The 21593-nt window shown below is 40.8% G+C and overlaps 3 protein-coding genes across 5 annotated transcripts in view; 2 read left to right on the top strand and 1 right to left on the bottom strand.

The window, feature by feature from the left end:
- mldr (mitochondrial ribonuclease P catalytic subunit) overlaps positions 1-21593 on the bottom strand; it is a 152684-nt gene that overhangs the window by 103850 nt on the left and 27241 nt on the right. For 2 of the 3 annotated variants that reach the window (XM_087353540.1, XM_087353539.1), the window contains exon 2: positions 13677-13748. In XM_087353540.1, the coding sequence (XP_087209666.1) occupies positions 13677-13691 (15 nt within the window). In that variant the 5' untranslated portion in view covers positions 13692-13748. Of the gene's footprint in view, positions 1-13676; positions 13749-20488; positions 20623-21593 lie in introns of those variants that run through there. The other variant, XM_022078997.2, reaches the window with a different exon arrangement.
- Positions 2284-6478, top strand: LOC110837158 (uncharacterized). Its single transcript, XM_022079014.2, has 2 exons — positions 2284-2323; positions 5513-6478. Exons 1-2 carry the CDS (start codon positions 2312-2314, stop codon positions 6092-6094), a joined length of 594 nt encoding a protein of 197 aa, XP_021934706.2. The 5' UTR covers positions 2284-2311; the 3' UTR covers positions 6095-6478.
- LOC110837160 (uncharacterized) lies at positions 13992-17573 on the top strand. The gene is made up of 2 exons (XM_022079017.2): positions 13992-14086; positions 16856-17573. The coding sequence occupies exons 1-2, from the start codon at positions 14006-14008 to the stop codon at positions 17432-17434; spliced, it is 660 nt and encodes a 219-aa protein (XP_021934709.2). The 5' UTR covers positions 13992-14005; the 3' UTR covers positions 17435-17573.

The raw sequence follows: 21593 nt of genomic DNA, 5'->3' as shown, positions 1-21593 counted from the left end.
ATCTGAAGCACGATCCAGACACAGTCTCTGCACAATTTCATTCGAGCGGAAACAAAACTTGATAATTCTGGACCACTCAGGCGTAAATTTGAAGCAAAGGCCATGGAATCAATTCACAATTTAGAGCGACGCACAAAGCGAACAAGACCTGCAGACGCTGCCGTCTGTCTGAGACAGTCACGAACTATTCACGATGCAGAACTAAAATAATTATTGAAGTAAAATGTGTTCTGGACATTATCCATCGTTCAATATTAAATAAAATCAATAAAACCACGACGTTTCGGAGATGGGGATTAGCTCTATCGATTGGGTACAAAAGAGTAGGTTTTTCCTGAAGACGGAGATTGAGTCACATCTCCGAAACGTCGTGGTTTTATTGATTTTATTTAATATTGAACGATGGGTAATGTCCAGAAAACAGTTTACGTCAACGACGTACTATCATCACAAACTTTCAGAACTGAGCTAAAATAATTATATATCAACTAACTCAATGGAGAGAACAATTATTTAAAATCTAACAGTAATTCAAGAAGTTTCTCGACCTTACAGAACTGAAAATTCGATGCTCTTTTCACAGAAACTCTCAACTGCCCCTGTCCTAAACCAGGAGCATTCAGTCCACACATTCCCACTTTATTTCAATAGGACCAACTTAATATGTTTCTCCTGTTACTTTCTGATTCTCTCGAACAGTCCCTTCACTTCACGTACCTCGACTAAAATTTTGTGCGCAGTTATCATCTCTCCTTATCCATGCTACACGTCCCGCCCATTCATCACTCTTCATTTGTTTTCCCTAAAGGTGTTTGGCGAAAATACTTGTGATGCTTCTCACTGTCGTCAGCACAAGTTATGAATCTTGCATCTGGGAATGATCCGATGCAAATCGGAAGAATTTTTGAAAAAATAAAGCCATCAACTCGAGAATCAGACTCTTTGGTTTGTGATACACTTGCCTGGAAGAACATTACTGACAAATACATTTCTAAATATAGAATTTAATTCTTATGAAACCGATTTATGATATACTGGTGTTATTTTCTCCAAAGAAACGAGTCACTTATCTGGCTGGATCCGAAGTATAAGCTCCTTAGCTCGTTTGTGACTAGCCTATCTGAAATGCACTACAAGTTTGGTGTTAATTTATAAGTATAAAGCAGAGAGTATTGTGTTTTATTGGAATGTGATTAAAATTTCTCTGGCAGGTGAAATTGTGTGTGTCACTCGCTGTACGCGGGAGCATCGTTCCTGAGAATCACATGTACAACGAATTACCTGCATTGATTGTCATCTCTAATGATGGGGACAGAGATGGTCACTGAAACGTCGGTTTCTCCTTTTAAAAATTTGACGCGGCCTGATCGCTCGAGAATATTTTATTGACTTACGTCGCCGCGAAGATTTCAAATCACACATCCTCATACACCACGACTGAAATAAAAGATTGCATAACTGACCTTGAAAGTAACTTACGAAATGGATGAACGAGCATTCAAACGTTATTAATTGTTCTTCGATTAATCTTTCACGATCACTAAACGCGGATTGACACCGTTCTCAAAGACCTCAATCTCGCCCTTCCATGAATATTTAATAGGCCAAAATCTGGACAGATGGCAGCGGTGTCGACAATTTCCCGCTCACCACTTTTTCTGGTTGTAGAGCGGCTGAAACTTTGTGAATGTCCATGACAGAAGTTACGAGACAGTAAACTGACAGGTTAGATGTCAGAATTTGAACCACCTTAACTGTAAGCCTTGCAGGAAAAGTTCCACAGTCGTTTATAAGGGAAAAAAAGATACTCCAGTGGCGTCTACCGTCCCTTTGTATCTGGATTACGCAACGTCGAGATGGGGTCTGAGGCATTACCACCCAAGACAGCGAACTTATTATTTCTGTCATGTAAATTAATCTGCGTCTACGAGAACATTCACACCAAAGCATTGTATCGTGTAAAAGTAAGCTTATGTAAACGTTGCCCAGTGTTCGACGTTATATAATCGAGAAAAATACCCCGTTTTAATGTGCCTTTGAATCCAACTTCGTGCTTCAGAACTGCGTATGTAATAATTGCATGTACGAATATGTCTTGAGACAAAAAAACATTAAAGCTATGTTGTGATAGTTGAATAACAGAATAGCTGGTTATATATTGTGAACGCCGGATAAAGGAAAATAAAACAAATGCTAGAGGAGAAAGAGAATGTTCGAGACTTTGTGTAACTGAATGCGAGATATAAAAGCGGTGATCTCGTTCCAGTTATCACCAGCAACAGCGCTGCAGTCAGTCAGGAACGATATCACCATGAAGACGCTAGTAAGTATGCCTTCAGATGGGCTAAGAACTTAGAAAGAAAGAAAACCTGACGATATATATTGGCGGAGAGCGTGCAGGAGCACACAAACACGTTTGTGGGACGATCGGTGTTCGATTCCCTGTTAAGGGAGGATTTCCGTCTTTGCCATAACCTCAAGACTGGCTTACGGGCTCAACTAACCTCTCATTCAATGGGTATCTTGATTCTGTCCTCGGGGTTAAAACGGATGGGACGTGAAATTAACCACTGACCTTCAATTATTACAGAAGCAGGTGTTACGAACGCGTGGAGCTGTGCCTTCATTCTCCGTGGGTGCTTGGTAGTTAGAGACAAAATTTCGTTTACAAAACAGCAATACTTCAAAATTTAAATTCGCTGTCTGGGAACATCACGTACGACTAATAACGACGTCTTGTTGAGGCAATGAGATAATTATTTCTGCAATTGCTGGTTAATGTTCAGCCCGACTGTGCACTTTACATGAACTTCAGATCAGCACACAGCAGTTTCTGTTCTCTAAAGCTGTGAAACGTGGTCAAATATTGAGGGAAAGTCGCACATTAGGAAAAAGTTCCCTAGAACTGCGAAGTTGAAACAAGTGCGGAATACAGGATTTCAGTCCAACGCAACGAGGCACTCAGGACAGCGACAACCAGAGGGCTAAGGTGGGCCTGGCAATATTTCTTGGTTGGGGGAGGGTCTTGAGAAAATCCCTGCTGCGCCAACACCAAATACGTTAAGCTTTGCGTTTATTCGGCTTTGTTCTTTGCATTGTCCCTTAATACTGAACTGTAAATTCCAGAAGCAATGCGTAAAATTACGAACTTGTAAATGGTTTGCCCAAATTAGAATCTCTTTCTACTTTAACCAAACCAAACTTATTCTTGATTTAAATCCCAAAATGTTCTGTAAGAACAATAAACTTTTCACGTCAATTCAGATCGGTAAGGTTTTATTATTTTTTTGTAGTGTTCTGTCTGAAGACAGGTCCATATGAACAGGATCCTTCCATCCTTTTCTCGGACTGGGACCTGTTCATATCCAGAAGTGGTTTGCCATTGCCTTCTTCTGTGTGTGAATGGAGTAATTGTTGGGATGCCACGGAGGAAAACTCCGTGTTGCCTAGACCACGGCCTTGCCCAACACAAGTTATAAATTCGGGCACCGCCGGGAATCGAACCCGAGACCCCCAGGATTACAAGGCCAGCGTTCTAACCGCTAGACCACCTCATCTTATTATTATTTAGTGTTCTGTCTGACGACAGGTCCATATGAACAGGATCCTTCCATCCTTTTCTCGGACTGGGACCTGTTCATATACGTTCTTGGCAGATGATCCAGAAGTGGTTTGCCATTGCCTTCTTCTGTGTGTGAATGGAGTAATTGTTGGGATGCCACGGAGGAAAACTCCGTGTTGCCTAAACCACGGCCTTGCCCAACACAAGTTATAAATTCGGGGACCGCCGGGAATCGAACCCGAGACCCCTGGATTACAAGGCCAGCGTTCTAACCGCTAGACCACCGTGGCACGGTACGGTACCAACACAAAAGACGGTCTGCAAATTTGAACCCCGTATCTAATTTTTTTTAGGTTGATTTTGTTGTAGGAATAGGGAAAATGAGAGATTTTACTGTTATCATGTACAGAAAATCTGCAGGGAAAATCTGAACAACGCGACAAAATACGACGCACTGGGTGGATGAAAGCAACCAGAAGATGTCAAGTCATGTTAGCATTCTCACCGATATGCCATAGGCAAGGCGAAGAGAAATTTTTTAATCCTAAGAACGATGTAACGGAGAGGTTCCGCCACTGATGTGACTTAAGTAATCTGCGTAATATTTTGGCAATACTGTGAAATATTGTTACATAATATAACAAACATATTTTTATAAGTAAGACTTGAGGTTCTCACAGCGGTGAGTATGAAGATTTCTGTCTTCTGGGTTGTTGCCCTGTGTAGTCTGGTCGATGTTAACCAACGTATGACCTCTGAAACGTTGGTTAACATCGACCATACTACACAGCGCAACAACCCAGAAGACAGAAATCTTCATCGCCCTGATGACGGAGGCAGTATGACCTCTGAAACGTTGGTTAACATCGACCAGACTACACAGCGCAACAACCCAGAGGACAGAAATCTTCATACTCTGATGACGGAGGCAGTATGACCTCTGAAACGTTGGTTAACATCGACCAGACTACAGAGCGCAACAACCCAGAAGACATAAATCTTCATACTCTGATGACGGAGGCAGTATGACCTCTGAAACGTTGGTAAACATAGACCAGACTACAGAGCGCAACAACCCAGAAGACAGAAATCTTCATACTCTGATGACGGAGGCAGTATGACCTCTGAAACGTTGGTTAACATCGACCAGACTACACAGCGCAATAACCCAGAAGACAGACAACTTCATACTCTGATGACGGAGGCAGTATGACCTCTGAAACGTTGGTTAACATCGACCAGACTACACAGCGCAACAACCCAGAAGACAGAAATCTTCATACTCATCGCCCTGATGACGGAGGCAGTATGACCTCTGAAACGTTGGTTAACATCGACCAGACTACACAGCGCAACAACCCAGAAGACAGAAATCTTCATACTCTGATGACGGAGGCAGTATGACCTCTGAAACGTTGGTAAACATCGACCAGACTACACAGCGCAACAACCCAGAAGACAGCAATCTTCATACTCATCGCCCTGATGATGGAGGCAGTATGACCTCTGAAACGTTGGTTAACATCGACCAGACTACACAGCGCAACAACCCAGAAGACAGAAATCTTCATACTCATCGCCCTGATGATGGAGGCAGTATGACCTCTGAAACGTTGGTTAACATCGACCAGACTACACAGCGCAATAACCCAGAAGACGGATATCTTCATATTTTTATAATTTCGTCAGTATTTTTCACTATCAGCGTTTACCGTCAGGCTTAATGAAGGACGCCAATGATGCGTTTGACTGAGGAATGCGGACAAAACGCATCAATAGAAGCTTTATCTGATATTTATATAATTATTCAGGACGTGAAGTGTGAAAAACCCCACCAATGACTGGGCTGGATGTCAACGTGTTAAAAATAGCACGCTGTGTGTGCTGTAAAGTGGGCGAAGTAATGACCCCGCTCGCAGTAATGGCGAAGTAACTGTTACTTCGTTTCAGATCGTGGTCTTCCTTGTCGCGGGCATAGCAATTGCCGATGAGAAGGCGGCAAGACACGAGAAGAGGGGGATAGAGGAGCTGGGGTACGGCGGTTACGAGGGTGGTTTCAGCTTCGGGGGTGGCCCCGGCATCAGTGAGAACCACGAACACGTCAAGACCATCATCATCACCAAGGAAATCAAAGTGCCGGTCCCGCAGCCATACCCTGTCGAGGTCATCAAGAAGGTCCCGTATCCTGTGAAGGTCCCTGTGGAGGTCAAAGTTGAGAAGCCCTACCCTGTCGAGGTTCCCAAGCCTTACCCCGTGTACGTGGAGAAGAAGGTCCCTTACCCTGTGGAGAAGAGGGTCCCTTACCCTGTGAATGTCCCTGTTAAGGTACCGTACCCAGTCCCTCACCCTGTCCATGTCCCTAAGCCGTACCCTGTTCACGTGACTAAACCAGTCCCTGTCCCTCACCCAGTTTATATCGAGAGGAAAATCCCGGTTTACCTCAAGAACCATGACGATAGCTACGTGGGACTTGAGGGTCTCGGCTTCGAATCAAGTCACAGTAACTATGGTTACATCGGTGACTCATATTAGATCCATTGATAAGAAGCAATTTTTTTATCATCATATCATCATTATCAAATCATCACTTCCATCACTGTCATAATTTCATTTTACCAACACTCAAGTCTCCTGATCACATTCATAACCATAATCACTTCATGGCATATGAAAAATTTGTGCGACACATTTGCTTCTGTAAAATTGCTCAGTCTCAATAAATTGTACTTAAGAAATTTGTGGTTCCATATTACATCTCTGTGGGTCATTATAATGTGCTTATTATAATACAATATATTATTACACTTTAAAGTATTGTTAAAACCACTGTTGATACGTGAATTTCGCAAGCCTACATGGTGCGATTTATACTTGTAATCTTATATGAGTTTCATAAATACAATAAGTATTCACTTATACGCCTTTAAAGGTTGATATGTTATTTATGTCTGTATTTAATACAGATATGTATCATAAACAGATGTGAAATACAAGAGTGACATTTTGGGACATAATTCTATGCACAAATAAACTAAAGTAATATATGCAAACACTGGCCTTGAACGCGTAATCTTTGAGTTAAGGCCCGTTTTATTTTGGAAAAAGAAAGTTAAGATTTTAAAGTAAACCCATCCACAAGAAAGTGTCTATTCACATATCGCAGATGATGCTTAACATATTAACGTTCTGACGACAACACATTACAAAAGGAGACTCAGTGTCACGTTCTCACGTTCGACATCTCATTATAATCAGAAGAACGTAGTTTTGTTAACTACATTATTAATAACAACCATGCAGTTTTTCGTACTTTATTTTTCAGTGTGTGGACAAAAATAAATCTTTGTTCGAAATAGTTTCTTTACGAAAAACACAGCCCGAAACAAAACACGACCAAACCTCCTGAGAGCTTCATACGTCTCGTGAGCTACTGTTTGAATACCTCTGACCTATATAGGTGGATTCAAAAGGTTAGGGCCAAACTGAATGAGCATATAGAGGGACTCAGAGAGAACGACTTTCGAATAGGAATCCATGTCTTCATTATTATTATTATAATTTATTTACTGCAATTGGGTTTGAATCCGGTGGCAGTGGTCCTTACACTACACAATTACAACAAAATACATACAATAAAGACAAGTACATTCCATAGAACACCCTACACACATAACTAGAAAAACCACCCTTCAAAAACACACATCCTTTAAGAAATCTCAATACTTTAGAGTAAACTCAAATACAAAGTCCGCCCTCAGTACATGAAAATCTTATCCCAAAGAACTACGAGACTAAGACACTTCACTTCCCTTATCACCATCTAATCCCCACTTAATAACCCTTTGATTGTAACTACTTTTCTGGCCCTCTTTCTAAAGGTGCCTAATTTACAGGGGAAAGACTCTAGCACGCCTGGAGGTAATTGGTTTCAGCTTCTAATGGTCCTATTTACAAAGGAATATTTGCCTACATCCGTTCTTTGTTTCCTAGTCCTAATTTTCAGAGTATGATCGTCCCTGCCCAGGTAGCATGGCTTTAGTAATCTATCCCCTATCGTTTTCCAAGCCCGGCCACCGTTGTTTGCTTTGGAAAAGGCGCACATTCGGGCTATCATTCTACGCTGTGCCGATGTTTCCCAACCAGATTCGTTCGTGTATTTTGCAAATTTAGCCGCTCTCTTCTGCACCCTGTTTAGGGCTCTTACCTGCCCTCTGTATGGGTCCCAACACACAGCTCCATGTTCAAATATCGGTCTCACTAACGACGTATAAGCTAAACGTTCCGTATTGTTATTATTACTCGTCTCTGTTCTTACTTCATGCAAAGCCTTCTGTTGTCCAGTTGGTGAATGCCGCGTTTCCTTGGTTGTCCTCGTTCTGTGAGTGCCATCCACCAAAACGTGTCACGTCTTCCTCCGTGCCGATCCTCCACCATCAAGTCCACTAAACCTAGCGTACAGTTGTCCAAGTCGTCTCCTTCCTCGTCCATTCAGATGCAGTCCATCCCCCAGCGAAATCCCCTTCCTGTATCCAGCTTTTCTGATTAAAAGATGTAATTCCAAGGACGTTTGAAACCCAGTCGAATCTATCATTAAGAGGACCAATAGGACGCCATGACACTTCTCTACAGGACAGGCCTGCAGTTCGGACATTTAATCTTTACCGTAGCCATCAGCGCATTCACTTCTCCCATTACAAAGTCCGGGTTTCTCGTTGTTCCTAAGTCGTTCGTACTTACGTGAATAAAAACGGTTTCTGGACTACCAAGATACCTCTGTTCTATCCTTCTGTGTAACTAATCAGTTCTAATCCCCGGAAAACATTCCACCATCATATCATTGCGCACCACTGAGTCACCCATCACCATGCACTTTGCAAACATTTGTTTTTCCGGCACTATATTCCTGTTCCCAGTTCCCGCCAGTAGCAACTTCTCCCTTCCAGCTCCTTGAGCCTTCACGTTCCCACAACTATAATGATACCAGCGTCCACATGATTCACATTGGATTCCCGACCTTAGATTCCTGCCGCAACCAGTACACGGATTACTTTCCACTTCTCCAATCACTAGTAAAACAGCTAAAACCACTGAATTCAGCAACGTCAATCCCATGCAGTGTCCGTCCAGTCGTTTGGATAGCGTCACTACGCCTAGAGACGCCACGCCACATGCATCTCCCGGTCCAGCTACCCACTGTCGCCCGGTAGTCCACCAGGTAACAGCCCATTGTCTACCCTTACTCAGGAACTCACCACAAACACGTCTGACCACAACAACCTTTATACCTGGAAAAAATATGGGCCATGACTTATTTTAGAATCTCACAAGGAGGTACATTTATTAGGCACGCGGAGGTCTGATAATGTAGCCATTCTGTTAAAATAATAATGCTTTCATAAATACGATAAAACTGACCAGTAACATAAAGTAATTAATAATTAAAGTGTCAATATATATATATTACTTCCAGATAATTATATCGAGCTAAGTTCGAACCGAAACCGGATTATTACAGCTAAACCGAAGTGAGTTATGATGGGGGGCTCATTTTAGGCGAGTTTCCTTCACGGAACATGAGCTTACATTAAGGCCAGTGGCAATGACCTCATGATTTGTGCTTGGAAATTCTAGTACCTGGCAGACAGCATTTCGATTGGCTGCCGAGTCATCCGGAGTTCTCTGAGCCTCTCTGTCTAGAGTGACCGTCTGGCCAAACCAGCTTCCTGACAGTTCCATAGAGGAAAACTTCCTTCGGGGATTAAGTAATCCGAAAGGTGCCTTGTGAGGTTAAGGTCTCCGTGAGTAACTACGCCGAGGCTCCGTAACCATGTCCCGTTGCCCCTTGCATGAAGGGAGAAGGTGTCTACGTCTCTCAGCACGATGACAGCTCCGACGAAGGCGGAGGTAGGCCAGACCGAAAGCTGCAGTAGTGTCATCGCGGGTGACGCGACCGCAGGAACCTCCTCTTCCATCAGCACGCGAATGCCATACAAACAGTTTCAGCAACATTCAAACGCAATCATGATCGAATGTGAGGAACCTAATATTAATTGATTATCACGAGATCGCAGCGTTTCATTAAGTAAACTCCAAAAAATAGAATCAAATCCACCTGCTGTCTGAATTACCATCCGCTTTAGCCTTCGAATACTTTCAGATTGATTTTTAACAAATAACGTCAGAGGAAACTACGTAAAAGCATGTTTTCGTCACTGTATAAAGTATGTCACGACACCGCGTTAATTACACAACTTCCTCTCTCTCTCTCACATTATTTATTCTACGCAATAAAATTCCCATCCCACCGCCTTATTAATCTGCGTCTTTATTATTCCTTCCGCTATTTCGAACTACGTTTAAGGCCCCGACTCCAGTTTCTTTGCACCAAATCAAAACTTTTTCCTCTGACAACTTCTCTCAATCGCCCTCTTATGACGTCACTTTCTCGTGACATCTTTCTATCACTCGCGCTATTAATTACAGCTTCATTATGAAGCCTAATGACACGTAACAGAATCTGTAATTAATCGAGGGGAATTAATTACGTGTTGCCACGGACGACTTGTGAAGTGTTTCTCCCGCGTGTTCGTGTTATGTAGACAGGGAGCGAGTTGTTATGGTTGGTGACGGGTCGTTATGTAATCATCAGACATTACATGAGGAAATACGTATACTTTTTAATTAGAGGTGAGTGGCTGAACTTTATTCCTGTCTCGCACGGAATTATCAAACTCAAAAGTACTGGCTTCAGAACAGCAACGAGGCAATACTAAACTCTCCCTTTCACTCCACGTGTTATGCAAAATAACTCTGAAAGGATTTGGATGGACTTTTCGGTACGACGGAGACTGAACATGGTGTTTCAAAATTGAAACGTCAGGAGTCTCAGTAGGTCAGGTTACTTGAATACTTAACAAGTGAATTAATTAGCAAAACATTAGATTTAGTGAGTGCACAGGAGACTATATGAGACAAATGTGGAACTAAACAAGAATAAGTTATACACTGCTCTGCGTAACTGGGGAATGCTGATCATAACCTAGGGACAAGATTCTTCGTACATAATACTGAGTATAAATCGATTAAGAACCAGCTGCTGGTTTGCTTGATAACAGCCATTGTAAAAACACTGTAATAAGAAAGACCATCCACTGTAGCACGAAATAAGGACTAGCTTAATCATAAGTGTGTAAGTTGTTTCGCGGGACTGCAAAAATTATAAACTCAGGGGGAATTGACTCTGTATAATATTAAAAGGCCGCTGGTGTTTTATCATTGTTCTGAGTGTGAATGCATAACCTAAGATAAATTTGATGATAAAGTATGGGAGCTTATGAGAGAAAATAAGGCGTGTATAATAAGAGTTTCGTAACACCAAAATTTTATATGGCTGCCTCAAACGGAAATACTAAATGAAAAATTGAACAACTAAAAGACTGACCGAGATATTGCACCCCGGAAGTCAAAATACGAGTATACAGCCGCGTAGCTGGTAGTGTAGAATGTAAAGCATCAGTGTCAGTAGCTTCGAATGTTTAGAAAGTCTTCCAACATTTCGACATATAAACAGCCGCCACCCTCAGGGCAACCAACCAAGGATGTAACTAAGGGCGAAGTCTTGCGCCAGAGAAAGACGTCGACCCTCGCTAGGTTAAAGAATTTCTCGTTTTATATTCGCATTGCTGGAACTGGCAAGCCTTGGCTTAAAAAGTATGAAGTGGGATAATTAGATTTTTCTTAGGGGTAGCCTCGTCTGTGTTGCTGGCCACCAGTCCTCATTGGTTAAACGTGGGTGACTTCAGACAACCACTGGTCGGCAAAAGTGCCTTCCGAGCTGCCAAACTAAGGTGTTACACACATCAGCTAACTTCGCGTCGAAGAACTCAGTTGATGTTGTGGTGTCGTCAATGAAAAATGCTCATCATAAATCTTTCTCACACTAACATACTCACTTCGCAACAAAAATTAAGAGCTTCAAATTTTCTAGGTCCCAAACCGGAAGTGATGTAAACGCTGAGCTTTCTCTTAATTCCATTCATTATGTAATTTGCCTTGTGTTTGCCCATATTAGGCGTTTGTCTTCCTTCCATAAACTACGATGATTTATATCAGATGTTTAAGTTTGAAAACGCAGTAATATGTTCTAGCTGTTAGTAAGAATGAGTTGTTTTTTTTTCGAACATCGCTTTGAAACATCGTTCAGTTTACTATGACACAACTGTTTGAGGTACGTTTCTCATGAATCGACTCGACGGTGATAGCCCAAATATTATCGAGAGCTGGTCTTCAGAGTCACGCAAAGAAACACCACTTCACACACCTGAGTCGACGAAGCACTTCCCTCAGGTGGATGACGGTGTACGGTTCTGGATTGGACTTTCGCGAATTCTGAGACCAAAGTCATGGCTCCGATAAACGAAGAGACCTGGATGATACTGCCATCCACGCAGTGTTGACGACCAGATCAATGAAGCTGTTGGTGGCGTACGCCGCTCAAGATGGAGCCGAACGCGACGGAGTATCAATGCGAAGCACACGAACCAGAATTCTAGGCTGACCGCAACAAGGGTTTCACTCCTGAACGATTACAATTCTACTCCTGACATCCTTGATATTATACGGGATAAGTCAAAAGTAGCTGCACATCTTTGGAGAACTGTAACTATGTTACCAGCATCCAAAATGTGCTGATATCAGCAGATATCTGTAGAGCGTAACCTCAAGCCCTACCTTCAGGCTGTAGGGTGCATTTTACGTCAGACCCTAAATGAATGAGTGGCAGATTATTACATTGTATTTACAGTTTGGAACGACGAGACTTTGTACGAAACCACGTTCAAGTGGAAAGTAAGTGGGAGTCACATTGAGCCTAATGAAACAGAAACCAAATTCTCCAAAATATGTTTTAGGCTGTCCATTAAAATACAACCGCGATCATTTGAGTTGAGACTGAGGAACAGAAATGTCGACCTTATATTAAGACAGGTATCGGTAGTGACCAGACTTAAGAAAATTGTCTGGAATTTGCCTGGAGGGAATAAGAGTGACCTCTGTGAAGACATGTCACTGACCCCGAAATGTTAACACGGGATCTTTTGAAGTGCAAACTACACGCACTTACACCATTAAACGTAAACATACATTCTGTGCACAGCATCCTTCGACTGGCACTCTGCCATCCTCAGGAGCATATCCACAATACAGTCACTTTATACCTGTCGGTCACAACACTGGCCCTAGACATCCCTGTGTTGTGAACGAGTTTAAGTAGTGTAATTTAAACACAAAAGATTAGACGTCTTACTCCAATGGAAAAGAAGAGGGTTGAGATTATTACGATCAGGGCAACTTTTAACGGCATTGCACTTGTGGGGCCACGAAATTATTCCCGTAACCAACTCCTCTGAGCTTAGTGCTTCAACAGAACTGATAATTTACTCAACTACACGCCCTTGGAGGAAATCCAAGCTTTCCTATCGTGAACAGAATAAAAAGACAGATTACGAACGCTTCCAAAATGTGGTAAAGTTCGGGGAATGCTGTCGGAAATCTTCAGAAATTTAAACGTCACCGTAGCTGGTCCCTGACCCTAAGGGAGAAAGGGTCCGACAGAACAGATTTTTGACGAGAATATCCGGACCACTGACAAGAGGACGCAACAACTACTTCGGGAGAAACTTTATGAACATTTCTATCGTTTCCTTATCTGCATCGATGTTGTATAAATATATTTTTAATTAAATGTTATAAATTTTAATCTTTCCACAACGTACTTATTTTCCAGGAAGAGGGCAAGTGTTGAGCTTAAAATTCAATGACACGCTATTTTGGGCAAACCCAGTTATCGTCTACATGTAAACTGTGTACCCTCCGACCGCAAGCCTAGAGAAGCACACGCTAAGCGAATGTACTCAGTAGCTTTGAAGTGTGAAGGACAGACAAAGATTATCGAAAGCAAACTTTCAATACTGAATTGATAATGCCATAAGCGAAATGGGAATATTCCAGACAAGAATTCCCAACTGAAGATTGATTCAGAAGAAATGCCGGCTGTTCGGCCTGTCGTCAAATGCAACAGTTGTTGACAAAGATAAAAAACACAATGTCACTTTACCTTGAGATATCCCATAATCGAACCCCAGCGTCGACAGAAAGAATATGGCGCCTAACCGTCCGAGCTTTCACACTGAAATAGAGCAAAAATACATCACAATAAATATTAATATCCTTGACATTATTTGAGCTTGGGTTCTAAGAAGAGGTCCATAGCTTAAAACAATATTCCTCTGGATTGAAAACATTTTTCGTTGGAGGGAAAAAGGAGGTAACTGAGTTGAAATCCGTATGTTTTTAACACGTAAGTTTGACTAGCAGAGGAAAAATCTTGCCGGAAAGGAAAAAAGAAGGAGTAGCTGGGAGCGCGAAAGTGAAGTGGCCGTCGGAATGGGAGTGTGCTTGCCGTATATAAGCCAGAACGAGCGCCAGCTGTCACAACAGTCTCGCTACGACATGAAGCTGCTTACCGTAAGTTCATTAATTCATTCATTTAGTCTCATACACAACTGTACATGGAAAGGAACTCACACATTCATATCCACAGCATAACATTATTGATACGTTCGTTATTATGTAAGATAACATAAATAAGTTTTACTGAGCTTAAAGCAGACTTAGCTGTATGTTAGATTTTAATTTGATTCACAATCTTTACACAACTTACAATAAATAACTTATTAATTTAATTAGTAATGAGTATTAATGATACCAAGAACATGCTAATGATTTATGATAATAGGAAAATTTAGCTCTGAAACAAGTCGCAGTAAGGAATGACATGAGATAAGTAACAAATCTGAGGGGAAAAAGTTATTTTAAATATTTGTGTGCTAACTGAGAATCAAATTTAAATCTAATATATTCACAACGTAATGCTAGGTTACAGAATGTTCGAAAAATCACCCAACCGGTATTAAAATATTTGTTGATGGTTTTAATTAGACTGGAATAAAAACACGAAATACCGCGGTGACTATACAAGAGCCCGCGCATGTCACGTGATGTAACCTGCTCGCGCCAGCCCGTCAGTTGTCTTTTAACACTCGAAGTGCAAGGATGTCCTTTTCTCTAAGTGCTACGAGTGTTCATTGACGAACATAACCTCACATATTTCTTACTTATCTTGCTAGGATGAGTTTAGAGATACATTTATCGATTCTCCTGTGTGTCAATCAAATCGATAATATCTCGTCTGGTTAATTTTTTCCGTGACAAGGAACCTAACCTTTACAGGCTTGGGTCAGACATGACGAAAAAGCATGCATCTGTGAACGCGGTGTACAGTCCCAACACGAATTGATATTTGTTTTCTGATTTAAATATTTTTTTGACAAATATAACATGTGTCCGGAATGAGTTGTGTGACTTTTCGATAATCGTGTGTAATCTTATCTCTTCTGCTCATGCAGAGCACGTTATATTGAAAGAAGAAACTCAGGACTTACTAAATCGTGCCAATGCGGCCCCACTAACTCATAGAAACAATTGTTTTACGGTAGATATCGAAGGTTATAACTCCACAACTCGGTCGACAGAGGCTCGTTTGTAATAATCTTTTTAGCTACACAACCTTAATCTGGGGCTGGGATTAAAGTGGCTTTATAGTACGCATCTTTTTTTCCATATTAATAAATTATAACCACTGAAACGTCTATAATATTGCTAAACAAATTAAAAGTTTCTGATATTCTGCTCTGTATCATTATGCATACCAAACTAACAGACACCTTGATCAGAGAACACACGAAGACAATCTTTCATATCCTTTTTATTTAATGCTGTAAAGTTAAGTACCGTACATGGAATATAAATGCAGATTGTGCTGATATTGTTCAAGATCTTAGTTAAGTCTTACCACTTACATAATACGATTTGTTACTTTTAATAGACTGAACCCTTGTATATTACGCTTGTGGTATAATTATGTCCGTGTGTGTCTATTCCCAACAACGTTTGAACTAAATGATAGAAATGGATGAAATTTGGTATGAAGATCTTGCTACTAGATTCAGTCCCACCTCCGCACTTCCTGCTTTCCTGCCATTAGAAACATCAACTTGGCAAACATCTGAGGTGGAAGTGACAATGAAGTTAAAATAATGTGGAGTTCTTAAGTCCAACCCGAAAATTGGTCTTAAAAATAGGCAGAATTCTTAAACAGTATATCTTTATGAAACTAACAATAAGTTAATGGTGACATTGCGAAATTTCCGTAAAATTTTCTACCTGGTGACAAGAACCACAGCAGTAAGGGATGTCAAGTTTGGTATTCAGATCGATTGAAAACCGTATAAATAATTTTTGTGAGAAAATCGATTGGTATTAGTGTTCGTTTTATATCATAACTGTTTTGTAGACCACTGTTTTCGCCACAAGGTGTCAGGCGTGCCCCGAATCTTTACAAAAATGTACATTCCCAAGTTATAGTTATAAAAAGACAATATTTTAACTTTCTCAATTATAATTCGTAATTCACGCATGCGCACACACACACACACACACTGGTTCATCGTTGATAGTGTTAGTCAGCACGTGTTATGTTTTGTGGTGAAAGGAATTTTATGTACATACACATTTATGGCCAGGTATAATTTCGTGAGGCGAAATTTTGTGGTGTGCCGTCCTTGTCTTTGATGAATAAAAGTGTTTGTTGAACGGGAAATCTCATCGTAAATAGACAGTCTTCGCAGACGCAGAAGGATTTTTATTGATTGCTGTTCTGTAATTCCTGCTAAACTCTGTACAAACTTCAGAATTTCACGTTTCAGTTATTATCAGAACGTCTTGTCGCCTTCATGCACAAATCTGTCAGAAGACTGAACTACACATTTCGTATTAAACAGCTGATGAATGTAAACGACTGCAGGTGTCAAATATTTTCTTGTAGGATTTGGGGTTTTCACGGCCGTTTACCGACGTTTCAGAGAGACATCTTCAAACATTTTATTTCTTTCTTCGGTTTCCTGACAATACATATTCGTTTACGCCATCTCAACCATAATCGACCTGCTGAATAAAACGTTTTTAATCGAACAACCACAATTTAACGAACGACAGCATTAGTAACATGAGATACAGTTCGTCCAAAAATATCAGCAGCATAACCAGACCCTGCTTCCACAGATCATCATCCAGCTAAATCCACTTCTCATTCTCAAAGCATTATCTTACGACCAATTGCAATATTATCTTGCTATATTCTTTGCGAAAATTGTGTGTGCAATTCTTGTTTACCAGGCGTGCACGTTGCTGGGGGCGCTCTTCGGACTTGCAGCTACTGAACAGCAGAAGCGCGGCCTTGAAGAGTATAGTTATGGCGGGGGAAGCTTCGACGGCGGCGAAGAACAAGAACAAGAACACGTGCGGACCATCATAATTACCAAGAAGGTGCCGTATCCTGTCCCTAAGCCCTACACTGTCACCGTCGAGAAGAAGGTCCCTTATGAAGTTAAGGTCCCTGTTCACGTGTCCGTCCCTAGGCCTTATCCCGTAGAGGTACCCAAGCCCTACACGGTTGTGGTGGAGAAGAAGGTGCCATATACTGTAGAGAGAAAGGTACCTTACGAGGTTAAGGTCCCCGTCAAAGTACCGTATCCCGTGCCTCACCACGTCGAGGTTCTCAAACCCTACCCCGTGCATGTCCCTAAACCCGTCCCCGTTCCTCATCCTGTGTACGTCGAGAAGAAAGTCCCAATTTACGTATCTCATCACGAGGGGGGTCTGAGCAGTGGCGGTGAGGAACAGCACGGGCAAGCTGAGAGCTACAGCAGCTTTACCCTCGGCGGTGGCGAGGAACACGGCCACGGCGGCTTCTAACTGCGCCGATCCACATCACGTGACGTCACACTCTGCTTCTGGAGCACGCCATGATCTATTTATTCACACTTCATCTACATAATTGCAACCACAAATATGAATCATACTAGAATCATTAAAAGGAATAACACGTTTTAAATTTCGGCTGAATTTATTGTACCAGCAAAAGTCCCTTCACCTCCAACAACTAGAATGATGTCGACTTAACACTTTACAACACTGCCATCCACCAGGTACTCTGTTTGTATCTCGGTCAGATGAGGTTCAAGACGTCACTCCGGGTGAATGCCAGTGCAGTGTCTTCTCATAACCCACGATCGCCTCCTTTTGAATCCTTATCTACTCTCCTTCATGCTAATTCCTCTATCTTAGTCGACACTTTTGTATCTGAAGCAGTGTCGTTAAAGAAGGTTCAATAAATTTGTTAACTGTACATTATATTTGCACAGATACAAGGCAACAGGTTTTAATACTCCCCTCAGCCAGAAATATAAAACATTATGGATCGCGGACAACCATTTTTTTATGTAAAGTTGGGCCTCAGAAGGATGGAATTGCGGTTATGAACGAAACCCGCGAACGATTTGCAACAAACGTGTTTTATATGTTTCATTGGCATTTGTATTAATTTCTTGCAATCGGGAAGCTGAAATGAATTTATATTTCACGTCAGGGAGGTGTGTAACCTCACGATTTAAGAACACGTCTCTGAAATTCGCATGCCATAATAAAATTACATATGAGCCTTCCCGTTACCACATTTTAAGCAATTCATTTCATAAACACCATTAATTCACCGTTAGATACAATTGTTCTAAATCATAAATGGACCTAATACATTGTAGTTAATCACAATAGTATTCGTTGACTTTTATTGACTTTTAAATAAATCCTTTTACATTGTCAAATTAATTATTGGTTAAATGCACTAGTATGCTTCCAGTTTTTACATAAAATATTATTATCATCATATTAGCATCAACTTTTGTGCCCAGTTTCACATTCATTGTATCGAAAAATATTCAGCATCAACGCTGCTAACTTTCGGGATACGCATATTTTACGTTACGTGCAAACTTCTCTATGATGTAATGTCTCTGGCACACGCAGATGTGTTAATTTTATGATTTGTGTGCAAAGAGGAACTGTATATGATTAACATAACAAAAATGGCATTTATCATAACTGCCATAAGTTAGCAAATATACGCAGAGCATTAAAATTCCGTCGCTTTCGCTAAATTTGACCGATAATCGTCGAAAATGGCGCCAGTGACGTCTATGGTCAATGACCTCTGACCTCGTGCCACAGTACCCATGCACCCTCGAGCAGCTCCAAAAGTCTGACAGCTCGAAAGCTCACGATAATTCAGAGACAGGATTTCTCTTACATAAGTTAATCATATCGGCAGTTAAGAGGGGAGGAGCTTGTTCGTGATACGTCATAAATAATACTGAGAGGCCATTGGTGTGATATTATTGTTTTGAAAATACAAGCACAAACTCGGGATAAATATGATGGAAAAAAAAAATTATTAAGACTTTGAAAATGTCGTTAGAAGGTTTCAATCCAAAGTCTGGGAAAAAGGATATTTTTAAACCGACTGTGAATGAGGGTTCAAGTGAAACTTGTATTGATAATGAAGAAGATATTATTAAATGTTAGCAATACGAAAATGTAACTATCAAGTGTGCAGTGTTCCTGCATCACAAACTCATAAATACTCTTTGAATTCCTTTGAAGGAATGCCAGATTCTTAAGAGAATCGATTTTTTTTTTTTTTTTTTTGGAGAAGCTGACTGTGACAACGAACACTAATTCGTGCAGTCTGTCGATAAGGAAAAACCAACACAAAGCTTTGATATGCAGACAACTTATTTCAATAAATGAAATGACGCGGTGGGTTAAATTACATTTTCAGGACGTGATCGAACTTTCGAATAAAAAAAAAAAAAGGAAATACAAGAAGATACAATTAATAAGCTTGAAGTAAATAGTAAAATCAAACATATCAGAAATCTCACTTGAACTTAAGATGGGTTACCTACCTACTAGTTGAGTACTAAACAAATTAGAATGCTAATGTGCGTGCAGATTCCTGCAATACTTGGGGTTCATGATAGGTACAATGAAGTCACACAGCTGAGCCATTAGCAACTGAACCAAGCTTTTTGAGGTTAGGATTTAATTTGAAGAATGGAAAATTTACGAACCGCCACGTATCGATCATATTCCAGTAGACCTAGACCTCAGAGGCTATACAAAGACATCAATGGATTTCGTTTACGCAGTGAGTATAATGACGCTAATTACAATATTTAAATGAAGTTCAATTTCTCTGTGGTGCGTGTTCTATTGACAGGGACCAGAAGGAAGTTTGTTTATTCGCATTGTTTTTGTATTTTGATTCAAAATACATCACGAATAATTTCTAATGTAACGAAGAGGGATGGAATTGAACGGGACACGTCGGGTCTATACCGGATGGCCCTAATTTAATGGGTAACAACATAACTATAATAATTAATACAGAAGGTTTGTCAGATGCTAGTATGGAGTTTGGTCTACAATTATTGTACAAATGCAGCTAATAACTCCATTAAAAATGTGGCAAATTTCAAATAACTGTGAACGATAGTAATAAACCAAAATGGCATATATGTGTAAGAACACAAAGATAAATTATAAGAAACTATTGTTTTAGGCCATTAAAATTAATGTTTCGAGACGCTGTCATTGAAGTATGTTTATTTTATCCACATATGCAGATACGTACCCCCGAGGACTCTGCACAGTATCGATGTCTTTTAATGATCTGCACAAGGCCTTTTTCCTTTAATAAACAGCTTAAGGAACTGAACTACGTTCTTTATAAGCGACATTCAAATGTTACCAGGAGAGACAGAACTACATTGACCGAGGCTACAAATAATCACAGCTGCGTATACTCAAGTCCAGTATATAAATAAATAAATACACACATCAGTCAGAATTCTCAAGAGTTTAGCCTGCAGTCAATTAAGTAATAATACAGACTTAACCAGAGTGACTTACATGGCTGCGTTGCTGTTCAGAAGCAGCATACATGCCGGCGATAAGAAACAAACACACCTTAATTCCAGATCTACGCTTCAGCCAGTGGATTTCCTCCCAGACCTGTCCCCAGTGAACCTTACCAACAACTGCCAATGAAAGGCGACCGTGCGCCTGCCAGAACGCTACCTGCATGCCTTGTATCACGTTTTTAAAGCAGAATGTGGACGCGGTTCAATATTTTCAATGTAACCACCACAATTCTTACCATTTCTGCATTACGTACAAATTTACTCAGTTCGCCCGTCCTCGGCCCAGACATTCTCCAGAAAAATTAATTTCCAAGAGCATCTTATTTACGTACTTTTTCATAATTTATGGCTACTTATTTCACATTTATACAGAATTATACAATGAATTACTGTTTATGTGTCCTGACCTACTGAGATTTTGTTTCGTGGTTTATTAACAACGCATTCAGTTATTATAAAGTAACTTACAGCCGGAAACGAAGTGGAAAAGGAGCGGCCGTGGCCAAATTTAAGATACTATCGACATGTTTGTCTGAAAAAATCTCGAATAAGCCACCAGTCTCCGGGTTGATATTTGAAAAATTAATCTCCGAACACAAAGTAAAAATCACTCGACTGCAGCTTTTGGTCAACGATGTAAGGACGAAACGGGACAATATTTGTCGACTAATAATGCAACTTTCTTTCTTTCTTTACTGAAGAGGAAACCAATGGCTTACAGATGCTTACTGTCGTCCCCACTCAATGTTCGACCCGTAGGTGTAACAAACAAACAAGCAAACAAACAAACCACTAGCAAACATGAGCGAAAAATACACCGAGGAACAAACGCAGTGTTATGTGTTTAATATAATTAAAATTGCCAGAATTCGTGTCTGTGTTTGATGCATATTAAAACTTTATAAAATGACCGCCCACAGGATGGACTACCAGGGTTCGATTCTCGGCAGGGACAGAGAGTTTATCAACTTCACTCCCCACTGTCTTTCAGTCTTTACCGAATAAGTCCTTAATCCTTATCCTAGAGGTGAAGCCAGCCGCTGACTTCAGTCCACTGACGAGCACTAGACGACTTACGTATTTACTTCGACTCC

This window comes from Zootermopsis nevadensis, unplaced genomic scaffold (genome assembly GCF_977971745.1).
Source record: "Zootermopsis nevadensis isolate Lab colony 2312 unplaced genomic scaffold, Znev_1.0 Znev_ptg000022l, whole genome shotgun sequence".
In the NCBI taxonomy this organism is placed as follows: domain Eukaryota; kingdom Metazoa; phylum Arthropoda; class Insecta; order Blattodea; family Termopsidae; genus Zootermopsis; species Zootermopsis nevadensis.
The sequence above is the reverse complement of the archived record's forward strand: the minus strand, read 5'-3'. Positions and strand labels throughout refer to the sequence as shown.

Coding starts and splice junctions, on each gene's coding strand:
- LOC110837160 (XM_022079017.2), top strand. CDS start 14,006: ATGGGAGTGTGCTTGCCGTATATAAGCCAGAACGAGCGCCAGCTGTCA. Junction 14,087..16,855: donor ACGACATGAAGCTGCTTACC/GTAAGTTCATTA, acceptor CTTGTTTACCAG/GCGTGCACGTTGCTGGGGGC.